Source organism: Monodelphis domestica, chromosome 2 (genome assembly GCF_027887165.1).
Source record: "Monodelphis domestica isolate mMonDom1 chromosome 2, mMonDom1.pri, whole genome shotgun sequence".
NCBI classification, from domain to species: Eukaryota; Metazoa; Chordata; class Mammalia; order Didelphimorphia; family Didelphidae; genus Monodelphis; species Monodelphis domestica.
Genome location: NC_077228.1, coordinates 251,898,959 through 251,916,891, shown reverse-complemented (window position 1 = coordinate 251,916,891; position 17,933 = coordinate 251,898,959). Strand labels below are relative to the sequence as shown.

Here is a 17,933-nt window from a genome sequence, read left to right as displayed (position 1 = left end):
TTCAACCAAGAATCAGCTATCCAGCAAAACTGACTATATACTTCCAGGGGAAAGTATGGGCATTCAGCGAAATACAAGATTTCCAAGTGTTTGTAAAAAAAGAACAGAGCTGTGTGAAAAGTTCGACATCCAAACACAAAGAGCAAGAAACATGAAAAGGGAAATATGAAGGAAAGGGAAAAGGAGAAAAATATTATCTTTTTCTTTTATTCAAACTCTCTTGTATGAGGACTACATTTATATCAAATTAAATATATTAATATGTGGGGAAAATGTAATGTGTAACTCTCAAAAATTGTATGCATCATTAGAGTAGTAAGAAGAATCACGCATAGGGAACGTTTGGGGTATCAAGATGATAAGGAGGAAGGGGGGATAGAAAGAAAAAGGGAGGGGGAAATCATTGATGGTACTAAGATATACTGCAAGAAATAAGGGGGGGGGGGAAACTAAATAGAATAATCTTTCCCACACAAAGATACACATGGGAAGGGGAGGGGAAGAATTCTCCTATAAGAAGGAGAGGAAGAGAGTTTTTACTTAAACCTTACTCTCAGTGAAATCAACTCTGAGAGGGAAGAGCATCTAGATCCATTGGGATCTTGAATTTAATCTTATCCAACAGGGTAAGGGAGAAGGGAAAACCAAGGGGGTTGGGGGGGGGGAGGGAACACAAAAAGGAAGGGAAGGAGAGGGGGAGGGGAAGGGAACAAAAAGGGAAGAAAGGGAAACATATCAATGGAGGGGACTAGGGGGACTGATTTAAAGTAAATCATTGGCTTAAAAGGTTATAGCTAAAGAAGAAAGGGGGAGGATATCAAAATGTCAGGGAATCCACAAGTAACAATCATAACTTTGAATGTGAATGGGAGGAACTCACCCATAAAACATAGATGAATAGCAGAATGGATTAGAATCCAAAACCCTACCATATGTTGACTTCAAGAAACACACATGAGGCAGATAGAAACTCACAAGGTCAGTATTAAAGAATGGAGTAAGACCTTCTGGGCCTCAACTGATAGAAAGAAGGCAGGAGTGGTAATCATGATATCTGATAAAGCCAAAGCAAAAATAGACCTGATTAAAAGGGAAAGGGAACATAAATATATTTTGTTAAAAGGGACTATAGATAATGAGTAAACATCACTAATCAACATAAATGCATGAAATGGTATAGCACCCAAATTTCTAATGGAGAAACTAAATGAACTGAAGGAGGAAATAGACAGTAAAACCATATTAGTGGGAGATTTGAACCAACCACTATCAAATCAAAAAATAAATAAGAAAGAGGTAAAAGAGGTGAATGAAATCTTAGAAAAATTTGAGTTAATAGACATATGGAGAAAAATAAATAGGGACAAAAAGGAATGCACCTTCTCAGCAACACATGACACATTCACAAAGATTGACCATACAGTAGGTCACAGAAACATGGCATACAAATGCAGAAAAGCAGAAAAAATAAATGCAGCCTTTTCAGATCATAAGGCAATAAAAATAATGATCAGTAAGGGTACATGGAGAACCAAATCAAAAATTAAGTGGAAATTAAGTAATACAATACTCCAAAATCGGGTATTTAGAGAGCAAATCATAGAAACAATTAATAATTTCATTGAAGAAAATTACAATGGTGAGACATCCTTTCAAACTTCATGGGATGCAGCCAAAGCAGCACTCAGAGGAAAATTCATATCCCTGAGTGCATATATTAACAAATTAGGAAAGGCAGAGATCAATGAATTGGAAAAATCAAATTAAAAAAACTTGAAAGTGAACAAATTAAAAACCCCCAGAAGAAAACCAAACTAGAGATCCTAAAAATTAAAGGAGAAATTAATAAAAATCGAAAGTGATAGAACTAATAAATAAGACTAGAAACTGGTACATTGAAAAAACAAACAAAATAAACAAAGTACTGGTCAATCTAATTAAAAAAAGGAAAGAAGAAAAGCAAATTAACATCAAAGACTAAAAGGGGGACATAACCTCCAATGAAGAGGAAATTAAGGCAATCATTAAAAACTACTTCGCCCATTATATGGCAATAAATATACCAATCTAGACGATATGGATGAATATTTACAAAAATATAAACTGGGAGAGGAGTCAAGATGGCAGCTTAGCAGCAGCAAAAGTTCAGACCTCTCAAAACCCTTCCTTACTGATCACAAACTGAATGCTCTTAGGGCACTGAAATTCAAACTGAACAACAGGACAGAGGCGGGGAACCATCCTTCTGGAATCAAATCAAAAGGTACGCCCCCCCAAAAGCCAGAATCTGAGAACACTCGGGTCTAAGGGGAAGGCAGAGGGAAGGTCCCAGGACCCCTCCCCCAGAACCCAGAGGGCTGAGCCCCCAGCGGCAGTGGGAACCTTTGGGTAGGCAAAGGTGCTTGTTTGGAGCTTCTACCCTACCTACCTACCAAAGCAGCAGGGAACCGGGCTACGAAAGTCCAGCATGGACAGTGGGGAAAAAGGCAGGGAGAGACCAGGGAGCATGGCTGGGTCCTTCCATCTCGCTCCAGTCTCACCATTGCCTCGGGGCACATCCAGACCAATCCAGTTGGACCTAATCCCATCAGGACTCCTCAGAGCTCAGGATGGAGAGGACCCTTCCCCCCCTAGAGTGTGGGGCCTCTGGCAAGGCCAGGAAACTATGGGCAGGCAAAGGCACTGGGAAACCTTGTGGACAGTGGAGAAGCAGCTGGAGAGAACTGGAGAGAGCCTGGGTGGCCCAGACTTCCAAGAGTCTGAGACCTCAGAGCACATACAGCCCAACCCAGTTGAACTTAATCAGATCAAAAGCCTCCAGAGAACAGGGAAGCTAACATACCTCCCCTAGAGACTGTACCAAGAGATCTGACAAAGCTCCAAGAGGGGAGACTGGCAGCCCCAATACCAAGAAAAAATGAGAGGAGCAAGAGCACAGACAAATACAGGGAGCAAAGAAGAGGTAAGCTCAAGCAAACAACAGAAAAAGAAGAAATTACAATAGACAGCTTCTACACAGGTAATGAGCAAAGATGGAACGAAACAGAGGGTGAGGGATCAGCAAAGGAAAAATCAGGAATCCCAGTGAATTGGATAAAGGCTTTGGAAGAACTCAAAATGCAATTCAAAACATAATTAAGAGAGCCTGAAGACAACTGGGAAAATAACTTAAAAACTAAAATAAGTCATCTGGAAACAGAGGCACTTGAACTAAAACAAGAAAATAGTGTCTTGAAAGCCAAAATGAACCAGCTGGAAAATGAGGCAAAGGAGATGAAAGATTAGGTGAAGAGGATGAAAGATGAGAAAAAGGAGATGAAAGATGAGGTAAAGAGGATGAAAGATGACCTCCAAAGATAATCAGACCAAAAGGAAAAGGATGACCAAAAAGCTAAGGATGAAATCCAGTCTTTAAGAACCAGAATACAACAACTAGAATCAAGTGACCTCACAAAGTGGCAGGACACTATAAAACAAAACCAAAAGAATGAAAAAATTGAGGAAAATATGAAGCATCTCATTCACAAAACAGAAGATTTAGAAAATCGTTCAAGGAGAGACAATTTAGGAATCATTGGTATACCAGAAGACCATGACAAAAGAAAAAAGCCTGGACATTATATTACAGGAAATTATTAAAGAAAACTTCCCCGATATCCTAGAACAAGAGGGAAAAGTGGAGATTGAAAGAATGCACAGATCACCTCCTATACTTAATCCCCAACTTACAACACCCAAGAATGTTATAGCCAAATCCAAGAACTATCAGACCAAAGAAAAGATATTACAAGCTACCAAGAAGAAGTAATTTAGATACCAAGGAACCACAGTGAGGATAGCTCAGGTTCTGGCTGCATCCACACTGAAGGACTGAAAGGCATGGAATATGATATATCCTGGAAAGCAAGGGAACTAGATCTAAAATCAAGAATCAACTACCCAGCAAAACTGACTATATTCTTACTGGGGAAAGTATGGTCATTCAATAAAATAGAAGAATTTCAAGAATTCGTAAAGAAAAGACCAGACCTGAACAGAAAATTTGATGTCCAAGCACAAAACTCAAGAGAATCATCAAAAGGTAATTTAAAAAGAGGGAAAAAAGAAAAACAAAACAAAGCAAAACAAAAAATTTAAGAGACTAAGTTAAAATGATATGTATCCCTATAAGAAAAGAGATCATTGGTAACTCTTAAAAACTGTTGTTATTACCTGGGCATCAAAAAGAATTACACTTAGAGGGAACAGTGACAAACTGTATAGGTTGAAAGGACAAGACATAAATATATAGATACATGCATGCATAAATACATACACATGAGTATGCATATATATACATATAACTAGAGCTTAAAAATAGGTTAATATTAAAAGAAATGGGAAAAGAAACAAACGGGGGTAAATTTATATGTCACAAAAAAGTTCATGGTGGGAGGTGGAGGAAAATCAATGCACTGGAAGGGTAAAGAGGTTGGAGACAGGAAATACTGAACTTTTACGTGCTTTGAAATTGACTCAAAGAGGGAAAAACAATCCAATACATTTAGGGCAGAGAATAGATTTGCGCCCTATAGGGGAGTAGAAGGGTAACAAATGGTATGGTGGGGAGGGAAGCAGTACAAGGGAGGGAGGGGTTGGAGGGTTAATTTTAGAAAGACTACAGGGAAAATAAGGGGGGAATAAGAAGGGAGGGGGGGTAGAAAGGGAAGTAAAATAAGGGTGGGAACAAGGGGAACTGTTTAAAAGCAAACATTGGTGTAGAAGGAAATGGTGAAAGAAGAAAAGGCAGAAACAGGAGTAGAAATCAAAATGCTGGGAAATACACAGCTAGTAATCATAACTCTGAATTGAATGGAATGAACTTACCCATAAAATGCAAGTGAATAGTAGAGTGGATTAGAATCCAAAACCCTACTATATGCTGTCTATAAGAAACACACATGAGGAAGGTAGATACACATAGGGTTAAAGTAAGAGGGTGGAGCCAAATCTATTGGGCATCAACTGACAAAAAGAAGGCAGGAGTCTCAATCATGACATTCGACAAAGCCAAAGTAAAAATGAATCTAGTTAAAAGAGACAGGGAAGGTAATTACTTCCTGAAAAAAGGCAGTATAGTCAGTGAGGAAATATCTGTACTCAACATGGATGCACCAAATGGCATAGCATCCAAATATCTAAAGGGGAAACTAGAGGAGCTCAAGGACTAAATAGATAGAAAAACTATACTAGTGGGAGACCTGAACCTTCCTCTATCCGAAATAGATAAATCAAACCAAAAAATAAATAAGAAAGAGGTAAGAGAAGTGAATGAAATCTTAGAAAAATTAGAGTTAGTAGACATGTGGAGAAAAATAAATAGGGACAAAAAGGAATATACCTTCTTTTCTGTAGCACATGGTACATGTGTTACATCACCAATCACAAAAATTGACCATGTATTAGGGCATAAAAGCATTGCAAACGAGTGCAAAAGAGCAGAAAAAATAAATGCAAGTTTCTCAGATCACAATGCAATGAAAATAATAATTAGTAAGGGAACATGGAGAGGTAAATTGAAAATTAATTGGAAATTCAACAATACGATTCTCCAAAATCAGTTAGTTAAAGAAAAAATCGTAGAAACAATAACTTCATTGAAGAAAATGACAGTGATGAGACATCCTTTCAAAACCTATGGGATGCAGCCAAAGCAGTACTCAGGGGGAAATTTATATCCTTGAGTTCATATATTAACAAATTAAGAAGGGAAGAGGTCAGTGAATTGGGCATTCAAATTAAAAAATTAGAAAGTGAACAAATTAAAAATCCTCAGATGAAGACTAAATTAGAGATCCTAAAACTCAAAGGAGAAATTAATAAAATTGAAAGTCAAAGAACTATTGATTTAATAAATAAGACTAGAAGCTGGTACTTTGAAAAAAACAAATAAAATAGACAAAGTACTCATCACTCTAATTTAAAAAAGGAAAGAAATAAACCAAATTGACAGTATCCAAGATGAAAAAGGAGACCTCACTTCTAATGAAGAGGAAATTAATGCAATCATTAAAAACTACAATGCCCAATTATATGGCAACAAATATGGCAATCTAGGTGATATGGAATAATATTTATAAAAATATAAATTGCCTAGTCTAAAAGAGGAAGAAATAAATTAACTTAACAACCCCATATCAGAAAAAGAAATTGAACAAGCCATCAGAGAACTCCCTAAGAAAAAATCCCCAGGTCCGGATGGATTCACAAATGAATTCCATCAAACATTCAAAGAACAACTAATCCCAATATTATACAAACTATTTGACAGAATAAGGCAAGAAGGAGTTCTACCAAATTCATTTTACAACACAAACATGGTACTGATCCCAAAGCCAGGCAGGTCAAAAACAGAGAAAGAAAATTATAGACCAATCGCCCTAATGAATATAGATGCAAAAACCTTAAATAGTATAGTAGCAAAAAGACTCCAGCAAGTCATCACAAGGGTCATCCACTATGACCAGGCAGGATTCATACCAGGAATGCAAGGATGGTTCAATATTAGGAAAACCATCCACATAATTGACCATATTAACAAGCAAACTGACAAAAATCACATGATTATCTCAATAGATGCAGAAAAAGCCTTTGATAAAATACAACACCCATTCTTATAGAAAACACTATAAAGTATAGGAATAGAAGGGCCTTTCCTAAAAATAATAACCAGTATATATTTAAAACCATTAGCAAACATCATCTGCAATGGGGATAAAATAGAAGACTTCCCAATAAGATCAGGAGTAAAACAAGGATGCCCATTATCACCTCTATTATTTAACATTGTACCAGAAACACTAGCAGTAGCAATTAGAGAAGAAAAAGAAATTGAAGGCATCAAAATAGGCAAGGAGGAGACCAAGTTATCACTCTTTGCAGATGGTATGATGGTTTAATTAAGGAATCCTAGAGAATCAACCAAAAAGTTACTCAAAATAATCAACAACTTTAGCAAAGTTGCAGGATACAAAATAAACCCACATAAGTCATCAGCATTTCTATATATTTCTAACCCATTTCAGCAGCAAGAATTAGAGAAATACCATTTAAAACCACACTATACAATATGAAATACTTAGGAATCTATATGCTGAGTCAAACACAAGAACTATATGAACACAACTACAAAACACTTTACACACAGTTAAAACTAGATCTAAACAATTGGATAAACATTGATTGCTCATGGGTGGGAAGAGCTATCATAATAAAAAAGAAAATCCTACCCAAATTAATTTATTTATTTAGTGCCATACCCATTGAACTACCAAAAAAATTCTTTACTGAATTAGAAAAAACCATAAATAAGTTCATTTGGTAGAACAAAAGATCAAGGATATCCAGGGAAATCATGAAAAAAATGCAAAGGAAGGATGACTTGCAGTCCCAGATCTCAAACTATACTATAAAGTAGTGGTTATCAAAACAATTTGGTACTGGCTAAGAGAGAGAAAGGAGGATCAGTGGAATAGACTTGGCATAAATGATCTCAGCAAGACAGTTTATGACAAACCCAAAGACCCCAGCTTTTGGGACAAAAATCCATTTTTTGATAAGAACTGCTGGGAAAATTGGAAGACAGTGTGGGAGAGATTAGGTTTGGATAAACACCGCACACCCTACACCAAAATAAATTAAAAATGGGTGAATGACTTGAACATAAAGAAAGAAACTATAAGTAAATTAGGTGAACACAGAATAGTATACATGTCAGATCTTTGGGAAGGGAAAGATTTTAAAACCAAGCAAGACTTAGAAAGAATCACAAAATGTAAAATAAATATTTTTGACTGCATCAAATTAAAAAGTTTTTGTACAAACAAAACCAATGTAACTAAAATCAGAAGGGAAGCAACAAATTGGGAAACAATCTTCATAAAAACCTCTGATAAAGGTTTAATTACTCAAATTTACAAAGAGCTAAATCAATTATAAAAAAAAATCAAGCCATTCTCCAATTGATATGGGCAAGGGACATGAACAGGCAGTTTTCAGCCAAGGAAATCAAAACTATTAATAAGTACATGAAAAAGTGCTCTACATCTCTTATAATCAGAGAGAAGCAAATCAAAACAACTCTGAGGTATCACCTCACACCTAACAGATTGGCTAACATGACAGCTATGGAAAGTAATGAATGCTGGAGGGGATGTGGCAAAGTAGGGACATTAATTCACTGCTGGTGGGGTTGTGAATTGATCCAACCATTCTGGAGGGCAATTTGGAAGTATGCCCAAAGGGCGATAAAAGACTGTCTTCACTTTGATGCAGCCATAGTACTTCTGGGTTTGTACCCCAATGAGATAATATGGAAAAAGACATCTACAGGAATATTCATAGCAGCCCTCTTTGTGGTGGCCAAAAATTGGAAAATGAGGGGATGACCTTTAATTGGAGAATGGTTAAACAAATTGTGGTATATGTTGGTGATGGAATACTATTGTGCTAAAAGGAATAACAAAGTGGAGGAATTCCATGGAGACTGGAGGAACCTCTAGGAAGTAATGCAGAGTGAAAGGAGCAAAACCAGGAAAACATTGTACACAGAGACTGATACACTGTGGTACAATCGAACATAATGGACTTCTCCATTAGTGTCAATGCAATGTCCCTGAACAATTTGCAAGGATCTAGGAGAAAAAACACTATCCACAAGCGGAGGATAAACTTTGGGAGTAAAAACACTGATGAAAAGCAACTGCTTGACTGCAGTGGTTGAGGGGATATGACTGAGGAGAAACTCTAAATGAACACTCTGGTGCAAATACCAACAACATGGAAATGGGTTCTAATCAAGAAGACATGTGATACTCAGTGGAATCACACGTCGGCTATGGGAGAGGTGTTGGAAAGGGGGCGGGGTTAGGAAAAGAAAATGATCTTTGTCTCCAATGAATAATGTTTGGAAATGACCAAATAAAATAATGTTAAAAAAGTGAATGGCTAATATTTGTTAAATTACCCCCCAGTTTTAAAAGATATTTTTATTCATCAAAGAAATTAAAACTAACCTTTTAAAATTAACAACTACACTTTTCTTAAAATATGCACTTAAAAATGAAACACAATAACATAATTTTAAAGCTATAATATCAACATAGGCATATTCTGTATTCAACTCCATTGATCTATTGGCTGCATTATATAAGTACTACAAGTACTACAATGGGTAGGGGAAAAGGAAGCACTCTTGATTTAAGGGCTATTTATTTTTTATTTAACAAATTTAAAAAGTAGACAGTTTTGCTTGGGAAACTGATTCCACTGATCCTGCAATTGAGACCCTACATTATTCTCAACATTCTCTGTATTAACTGGAGGTCACCCTTTTTTTTTTTAATCTCTTTGGACTAACACTATAAAAGGCTCTCCTAGGCATTATATTAACTAGGATGAATTCCTTTGATAACTTTTTAGTCTATATGTACACAAGCGTCCCAGGAATTAAATAATTAACTCATAGATCATCCAAACAAGTCTCAGGATATTCAGTGACATCAACTGTGTGGCAGAATCAGTGAAAAGAATGGGGTAAAAAGTTTTTTGTCATTTTCTCCAAACCAAGATAGGTTTTTGTAGCTAGTCAGTGTAATAGAAGTTTAAAGCACTATTTTTCCTTGGGCTTAAGCTTTATTTTATACTACCAGCAAAAGCAAGAATAGTAGAATGATAAAACACTTTTTACAAACCTCAGAGTCTTCATAAGAGTAGAAACCCTTCTTGATCTTGTTTTCATCAACATCACAAAATGCAACAACCTAAGGAGGAAATAATATGGTAAAGTAAAAGTTCAGAGCAACTCAAACAGAATTCATCAGGGACTATTGTTTTTCTTACACAGTACTCAGAATTAAATAGATGCTGAGATGATTGTAACTAACAGATCTTAGATTTCATTTTTTGTATTACCCAAATATTCCATTAGCAGTGAGTAACAATGATTAAATTTCTATTAGTTTCAGAGGGATGGGAAAGGCTTTTTGCAGAAAGTGGGACTTTTGCTAAGACCTGAAAAAAGCTAAGAATTGGAGATGGGGGAAAGATATCTAGGCATGGAGAACAGCCAATGAAAATGCTCAGAGTTAAGAGACAGAATGTCATGTTTGCCTGGGCCTGGTGAACAGAGGTCAGTCTGGCTGTGAATGCTGAGCTTTTATGATTTCAAAAGAAATCATACAGATTCAGGTAAAGTTGACCACTATTGTCATCTGCTGTAGCTTGGGTTGCTTTAACCAAAGACAGGATTAAATCTTAACTTGTCAATGTGAGAGATGGGATTGGGTGGAAGAGACAAAGTCAAAAGGGAAGGCTTCTTGTATAGCTTACCAAGTGGGAGGAAATAGTCTGTGAGGAATTGGCTTCTACTGTTTCCAGAAGGAAAGCTTTACTGCACAAAACTTGAGCATTACACATTTTTTTTTTTGGTGGGGGAAAGGAACCCAACTTCTTTCACTAGTGCAGGAAATTACTTCAACCAATGCAGATTCATACCAGTTCTGCAACTTAGTCTTAGTTAATACCTACATGACCAAGCCAATGTGACACAGCCAGGCAAAGGAATGACATGAATTTAAGTCTTCCTGACTCAAAGATTGGCTTTCTATTTAAGGAATGATGAGAATTGAGTGAGCCACACTGATTCCATGTGGCAAATTAATTCTGGAACTATCCCTGTTGCTTAGAGAGACCCTAAAAGAGGGCCTAGATTATGCTGACCAGAAACCCAGGCAGAACTGAAGATTGATGCAAGGAGTTTTCTCACTATTATACATCTCAAGGAATCTATGTTTTATTTGAAAACAGGCCCCACAATGATCAGTCATTTACTTTTTCTTTATTCCTTTGATTGAATACAGATACTTGGTGGTAGTGGTGGTGGTGGTAGGGGGAATTATACCTCTTTTTTTCTGATTTCAGGGAATTGTACCAGTTCACTCTCTCCCTCCAACTCAGAGAATCCCTCATCTTTCTTCCAATTAGTAATCTGATTAACTTACTTCCTTACTCTTGACATAATTATATAGTTCACCCTATACATGAGCAATTATTATTTCTCCAATAATTTTGGTCTGTTATTTCTTTAATGTGTTTTATAGCTATAGTTCTATTATTTTTGTTAGAATCTTGGAACACAGATTTTATATGGGACTTTTTTCCTAATGTTCCCTCTATATTGATATTATGCTGAAATGCTGATAAAATTTATTTTATATCCTATAATTGTTGAAATTTTGTTTTAATTGATTTTTTCATTGATTTTCTGAATTTTTCTAAATATAATCTATCATTTGCAAAAAAGAAATGCTATTTCCTTTTATGTATTTTCTCAATTTGTTTTTTATGCCATAGTTAGCATTTTTAGAAGTATGTCATAGAAATAATGAAAATGAACATCTTTTCTTCACCTCTGATCTTATTAGAAAGGACTTTATTTTTTATGCTCACTACATATGTTAACTCTTGGTTTCAGACATATACTATTTCCTATATTTGTAGTTAGGTGGCCCAGTGGATAGAGTACCAACCCTGGAATCAGGAAGACTTAGAGTTCAAAATCAGTCTCAGATACTTATTAGCTGTGTTTGCCTGGGCAAGTCATTTAACCATGTTTGCTTCAGTTTCTTCTGTAAAAACTGGAGAAGGAAATGGCAAACCACTTTACTATCTTTGCCAAGAAAACTCTAAAAAAGGGGTCGTGAAGAATGGGCCACAACTAATGCTTATTTTGTTATTTTTATTGTTCTTGTTATTAATATGGCCAATTATGTTTAAAATATCCTGCATTCTTGATATAAATATGATGCAGTAATAGTGTATAATCTTTTTTCTTTTTTAAATTTTATTTTCCTCCTATTACATGTAAAAACATTTTTCAAAGAATATTAAGTCTTGAATTCTCTCCCTCCTGCCTTTCCTCCTTTTTACATGAGCAATCGTGTAAAAACATTTTTCCATATTAATTCTGTAAGAATTTAAATTTAGATTTATGCTAAATATGAGAATTCTAAAGTAATATTATGGTTGCTCATTTAAAAATATTATAGCTTAAGTCAAAATGACTTTTAGCAGCTTTATTTATAAAGAGATGGAAAGAGTGAAAGTGGAAAAATGTCAAGAGACAGAAAATACTATCTAGCTACAAATACTCTAAATTTAATCTTGTCTCCAGACCACAAATGCAAATCCTAAAGTGAATCTCACCAAAATCCAAAAGTCCTAATTAGGAAGACAAAATCTGAAGAACCAGGAGATGCTGAAGAATCTCCCAGAACCTTCAGTGCACACAGGCTAAGACCACCAAGAATCTCACCAGAACTCACACTGAGGGGAGTGTCCCACCAAAGCACCCACAAGCAGAGTCACCTCACTGAAGAACCTAGGAACCACCTCAAGCCAATGCAGGATCCAGGGAAAGCCTCCTCCTTGATTCCGACTCACCAACACAGAATCACTGAATCCATGAGCTCGCCTTTTAAAGCAGTTTTCTCCACATCACTTCCTATTGCGCCCCCACTTTATAGGAACCAATCGCAATCTTTCAATTTGCCTAGCACTGCCGTGGGGGATTGATAAATGGGCAAGGGACATGAACAGGCAGTTTTCAGATAAAGAAATCAAAACTATTAATAGGCACATGAGAAAGTGTTCTCAATCACTTATAATCAGAGAGATGCAAATTAAAACAACTCTGAGGAATCACCTCATACCTAGCAGATTGGCTAACATAACAGCAAAGGAAGGGAATGAATGCTGGAGGGGATGTGGCAAAGTAGGAACAATAATTCACTCTTGGTGGGGTTGTGAATTGATCCAACCATTCTGGAGGGCAATTTGGAACTATGCCCAAAGGGCGATAAAAGACTGTCTGCCCTATGATCCAGCCATAGCACTGCTGGGTTTGTACCCCAATGAGATAATAAGGAAAAAGACATCTACAGGAATATTCATAGCAGCCCTCTTTGTGGTGGCCAAAAATTGAAAAATGAGGGGATGACCTTCAGTTGGAGAATGGTTAAACAAATTGTGGTATATGTTGGTGATGGAATACTATTGTGTTAAAAGGAATAACAAAGTGGAGGAATTCCATGGAGACTGGAACAACCTCCAGGAAGTGAGGCAGAGCGAGAGGAGAAGAACTTGGAGAACATTGTACACAGAATAATACACTGTGGTACAATCGAACATAATGGACTTCTCCATTAGTGTCAATGAAATGTCCCTGAATAATCTGCAGGGATCTAGGAGAAAAAACACTATCCACAAGCAGAAGACAAACTGTGGGAGTAAAAACACCGAGGAAAAGCAACTGCTTGACTACAGGAGTTGAGGGGATATGACTGAGGAGAGACTCTAAAAGAACACTCTGGTGCAAATACCAACAACATGGAAATGGGTTCGAATCAAAAACACTTGTGATACCCAGTGGAATTGCGCATCGGCTACGGGATGGGGGGAGGGGGGAAGGAAAAGGATCTTTGTCTCCAATGAATAATGCTTGGAAATGACCAAATGAAATAATGTTTTAAAAAAAAGAAAGAAAATAGCACCAAAATGCACTTGAATTCAAATTAAATACAATAACCAATTGTGGTCCTAGGGAACAGGTAATAAAATTAATTGCCCACTTCTCAGTGGAGAGGTAAAAGAGTATAACTAATGAATATTGTAAGTTCTGTCAGACATGGTCTCAGTTAATGTGACTTCACTATTATTCTTTTTGTTACAAGGGTGGGTTCTACTCCTGTTTGGAATTATATATATATAAAGAGAGAGAGAGTGATGACTGACATGTAAAAAAATCAATAAAGATGAAAAGTAAAATTATTTAAATTCTAGAAGTACAGATTTCAGAAAAAGCTAGAAAGATCTACATGAACTGATAAGCAGAACTGGAAGAATACTAAACAATGGTCAACTGTGAAAGACTTAGCTCCTCTCAGCACAGTACAATGATCTGGGACAATTTGGAAGAACTTAAACAAAGAATGCTGTGCACCTCCAGAGAAAGAATTGTTGGAGTCAAATGTAGATCAAAATATACTATCATTCATATTAGTTTATTTACAGTTTTATTTTGGGGTTTATATGAGTATTCTCTTATAACAATGGAAATATGATTTGCATGATAATCAATATATACCCTAGATCAAGTTGCTTACCATTTCTAAAGTAGGGCAGAAAGGGAGGGAGGGAGATGGTTTCAATCTTATTATTTCAAAAAATGTGTGATGAAAATTGTTATTGCATGTAATTGGGAAAATAAAACAGTTTTGAATAAAAAAATGTATATCCATCCTCATATACCTCAAAACAACAAAAGAAAGGAAAATGAACTTTCTAGTAACTAACTTTCTAGTTATTTTCTCTCTTTGTAGATTATAGATGGGGATAACCAGTGAAAATTAATTTTCTAGTAATTAACTTTCTTCAGAACCCAGAAAGCCCCTTGTTTCAAATCTTTGTGTCTTACCAATGCAGAATGTTCTTTGTCCCCATTGCTAGGAATACAGGTAGTTGTTGAACTAAATTGAGCTGGTTATAGGAAAACTTTAAAGGTAAAATCTCTTTATGACCAAGCAAACAAAATGATAGAGTATATAAGGGCACTTTCTTGGTATCCTACCTTTTTCTGGTTAACTGGGGATAAGCTTCTATACAGTTTTCTTCCCTGTTTGCCAGCATTCCAGATAGTAAATGATGTCCAATGCTGAAGAGCTCTTTCTTCTAGAAACTGGACTCGGTGTTGCCAGATGGTGCTTCTATATTATGAAAAAGGAAATGTCTCTGACTCTTTTGCTTTTCCCAATGCCCCATTTAGTGATATAGAAAGGTATTAGTATGTTAATTTACTGGTAAATTCCACAAAGTGCTACTTCATTATAGAGTAGAAGGAAGAATTCTTAAAAACTCTGCTTTCTTTCTTTGTTTTTTTTTAAACCTTTATCTTCTGTCTTAGAATTGAAAAAAGTATCAATTCCAAGGTAGAAGAGCCTGGTATTTGGAGTTAAGTGACTTGCCCAGCATCACAAAGCAAAATGTTAGAGGTTAGATTTGAACCCAGGTCCTCCTGACTCTAGGCTTGGTGGTCTATCTACTGTATCACCTACCAGATTCTTGGCTCATTGTTTTCTGATTTGCATTTCCAATTCATTGATCTCTGCCCTCCCTAATTTGTTAATATATGCACTCAAGGATATGAATTTTCCTCTGAAGTACTGCTTTGGCTGCATCCCAAAAGGTTTGCAAGGATGTCTCACCATTGTCATTTGCCTCAATGAAATTATTGTTTCTATGATTTCTTCTCTAACGGATTTTGGAGTATCATATTATTTAATTTCCAATTAATTTTTTATTTCGCTCTCCATGTACTCTTACTGATCAATATTTTTATTGCTTTATGATCTGAAAAGGTTGCATTTATTATTTCTGCTTTTCTGCATTTGAATGCCATGTTTCTGTGACCTAGTGTGTGATCTATTTTTGCGAATGTGTCATGTGCTGCTGAGAAGAAGGTGTATTCCTTTTTGTCCCTATTTATTTTTCTCCATATGTCTATTAACTCTAATTTTTCTAAGATTTCATTCACCTCTTTTACCTCTTTCTTGTTTATTTTTTGGTTTGATTTATCTAAATTTGATAGTGGTTGGTTCAAGTCTCCCACTAATATGGTTTTACTGTCTATTTCCTCCTTCAATTCTCCTAGTTTCTCCATTAAAAATTTGGATGCTATACCATTTGGTGCATACATGTTGATTAGTGATATTTCCTCACTGTCTATACACCCTTTTAACAGAATATATTTACCTTCCCTATCCCTTTTGACCAGGTCTATTTTTGCTTTGGCTTTGTCAGATATCATGATTGCAACTCCTGCCTTCTTTCTATCAGTTGAGGCCCAAAAGGACTTACTCCATCCTTTAATTCTAACCTTGTGAGTATCACCCTCCTCATATGTGTTTCTTGAAGACAGCATATGGTAGGGTTTGGGGTTCTAATCCAATCTGCTATTTGTCTACATTGTATGGGTGAGTTCATCCCATTCACATTCAAAGCTATGATTGTCACTTGTGGATTCCCTAGCATTTTGATATCTTCCCCTAATTCTGACCTTTCTTCTTTAACTATAACCTTTTGAACGAGTGATTTACTTTAGGTCAGTCCCCCTAGTCCCCTCCCTTGATATGCTTCCCTTTCTGGCCCCTCCCTTTTTATGTTCCCTTCCTCTCCCCCCTCTCCTTCCCTCCCTTTTTATACTCCCTCCCGCCGCCCCTCCTTAATTTTTCTTTCTCGCTTAACCTATTGGAAAAGATAGAATTCAGGATCCCACTGGATCTAGATGTTCTTCCCTCTCAGAGTTAATTTCACTGAGAGTAAAGTTTAAGTAATACCACTTCATGCTCTCTTCCTCTCTTTCTCATATGAGAATTCTTCCTCTCCCCTTCCCATGTGTATCTTTGTGTGGGAAAGATTATTCTATTTAGTTCCCCTCCCCATTTTTTGAAGTAAATCTTAGCATCATTGATGATTCCCCCCTCCCTTTTTCTTTCTTTGCCCCCCCTTTCACCAAATCTTCTTGATGCCCCAATCTTTCCCTATGCATGTTTCTTCTAACTACTCTTATGATGCATACAATTTTTGAGAGTTACACAATACATTTTCCCCACATATTAATATATATAATTTGATGTAAATGTAGTCCTTATAGAAGAGAGTTTGACTTAAAGAAAAAGATAAGATTTATCTCCTTTTCCCTTTCTTTCATATTTACCTTTTCATGTTTCTCTTGCTTCCTGTGATTGGATATCAAATTTTCCACTAAGTTCTCATCTTTTCTTAGCAAATACTTGGAAATCTTCTATTTTGTTGAATGCCCATACTTTCCCCTGGAAGTATATAGTCAGTTTTGCTGGGTAGTTGATTCTTGGTTGGAGACCCAGCTCTCTTGCCTTTCTAAATATCGTGTTCCATGCTTTGCAGTCTCTTAGCATGTTAGCTGCTAAGTCATGTGTGATCCTTATGGGGGCTCCTCTATATCTGAAGCTCCTCTTCTTGGCTTCTCGTAAGATTTTCTCCTTAGCTTGGAAGCTCTTGAATTTGGTGATTACATTCCTGGGGGTTGTCTTTTGGGGATTTAGTATAGAGGGTGTTCTATGAACCATTTCTATTTCTATTTTGCTCCCTTGCTCTAGAACATGTGGGCAATTTTCTTCTATAATCTCCTATAGTATAGCATTGAGGTTTTTGTTTATCTCTGATTTTTAGGGCAGACCAATGATTCTCAGGTTGTCTCTCCTTCCTCTGTTATCCTGGTCTGTCACCTTGTCAGTGAGATATTTTATGTTTTCTTCTAATTCATTAATTTTTTGGCTTTGCTTTATTAATTCTTGCTGCTTTTGCAAGCTCACTATCTTCCAGTTGCTTATTTCTGGTCTTTAGGGACTGGATTTGTTTTTCAGCTTTGTCTACCCCTTTGTTAAAGGCTTCCAATTCTTTCTCCAATTGTGATGTCTTGTCAATCAGACTGCTGACCTCTTTCTGGGTTTTTTCCCATTTTTCTTTCCAGAAGGTTTCCATCTTTTAGATAAGCTCCAATTTTAATTCTTCCAGAGCTTGTGGATAATTTCCATTTTGGGGGGCATGTTTTGATTTTGTTTGAATTTCATCCTCTTTCTCTTCTTTTCCTTGGGTACTCCCGCCATAAAAGTTTTCAAAAGTCACTTTTTCCCCTTTCTTCTTGGAGGCTTAATTTTGGGCCATATGAGCCATCCCTTTGGTGGTTATTTTCCCCCTTTCCTTTTGGTCCGAGGTCTGGGTGATATGGGTGGGTTTTCTGTGGATTTAGGTTGCCTCAGACTAGTTCTTCCTCGCCTCTGTGGTTTGTTCGCATGGCT

The 17,933-nt window shown here is 36.5% G+C and overlaps 1 protein-coding gene across 1 annotated transcript in view; it reads right to left on the bottom strand.

The window, feature by feature from the left end:
- Positions 1 to 17,933, bottom strand: part of B3GNTL1 (UDP-GlcNAc:betaGal beta-1,3-N-acetylglucosaminyltransferase like 1) — a 174,043-nt gene that overhangs the window by 29,374 nt on the left and 126,736 nt on the right. The window contains exons 9-10 of the mRNA XM_007483420.3: positions 14,666 to 14,801; positions 9,732 to 9,800 (exon numbers count right to left, since the gene is read on the bottom strand). Of these exons, the coding sequence (XP_007483482.1) occupies positions 9,732 to 9,800; positions 14,666 to 14,801 (205 nt within the window). The remainder of the gene's footprint in view (positions 1 to 9,731; positions 9,801 to 14,665; positions 14,802 to 17,933) is intronic.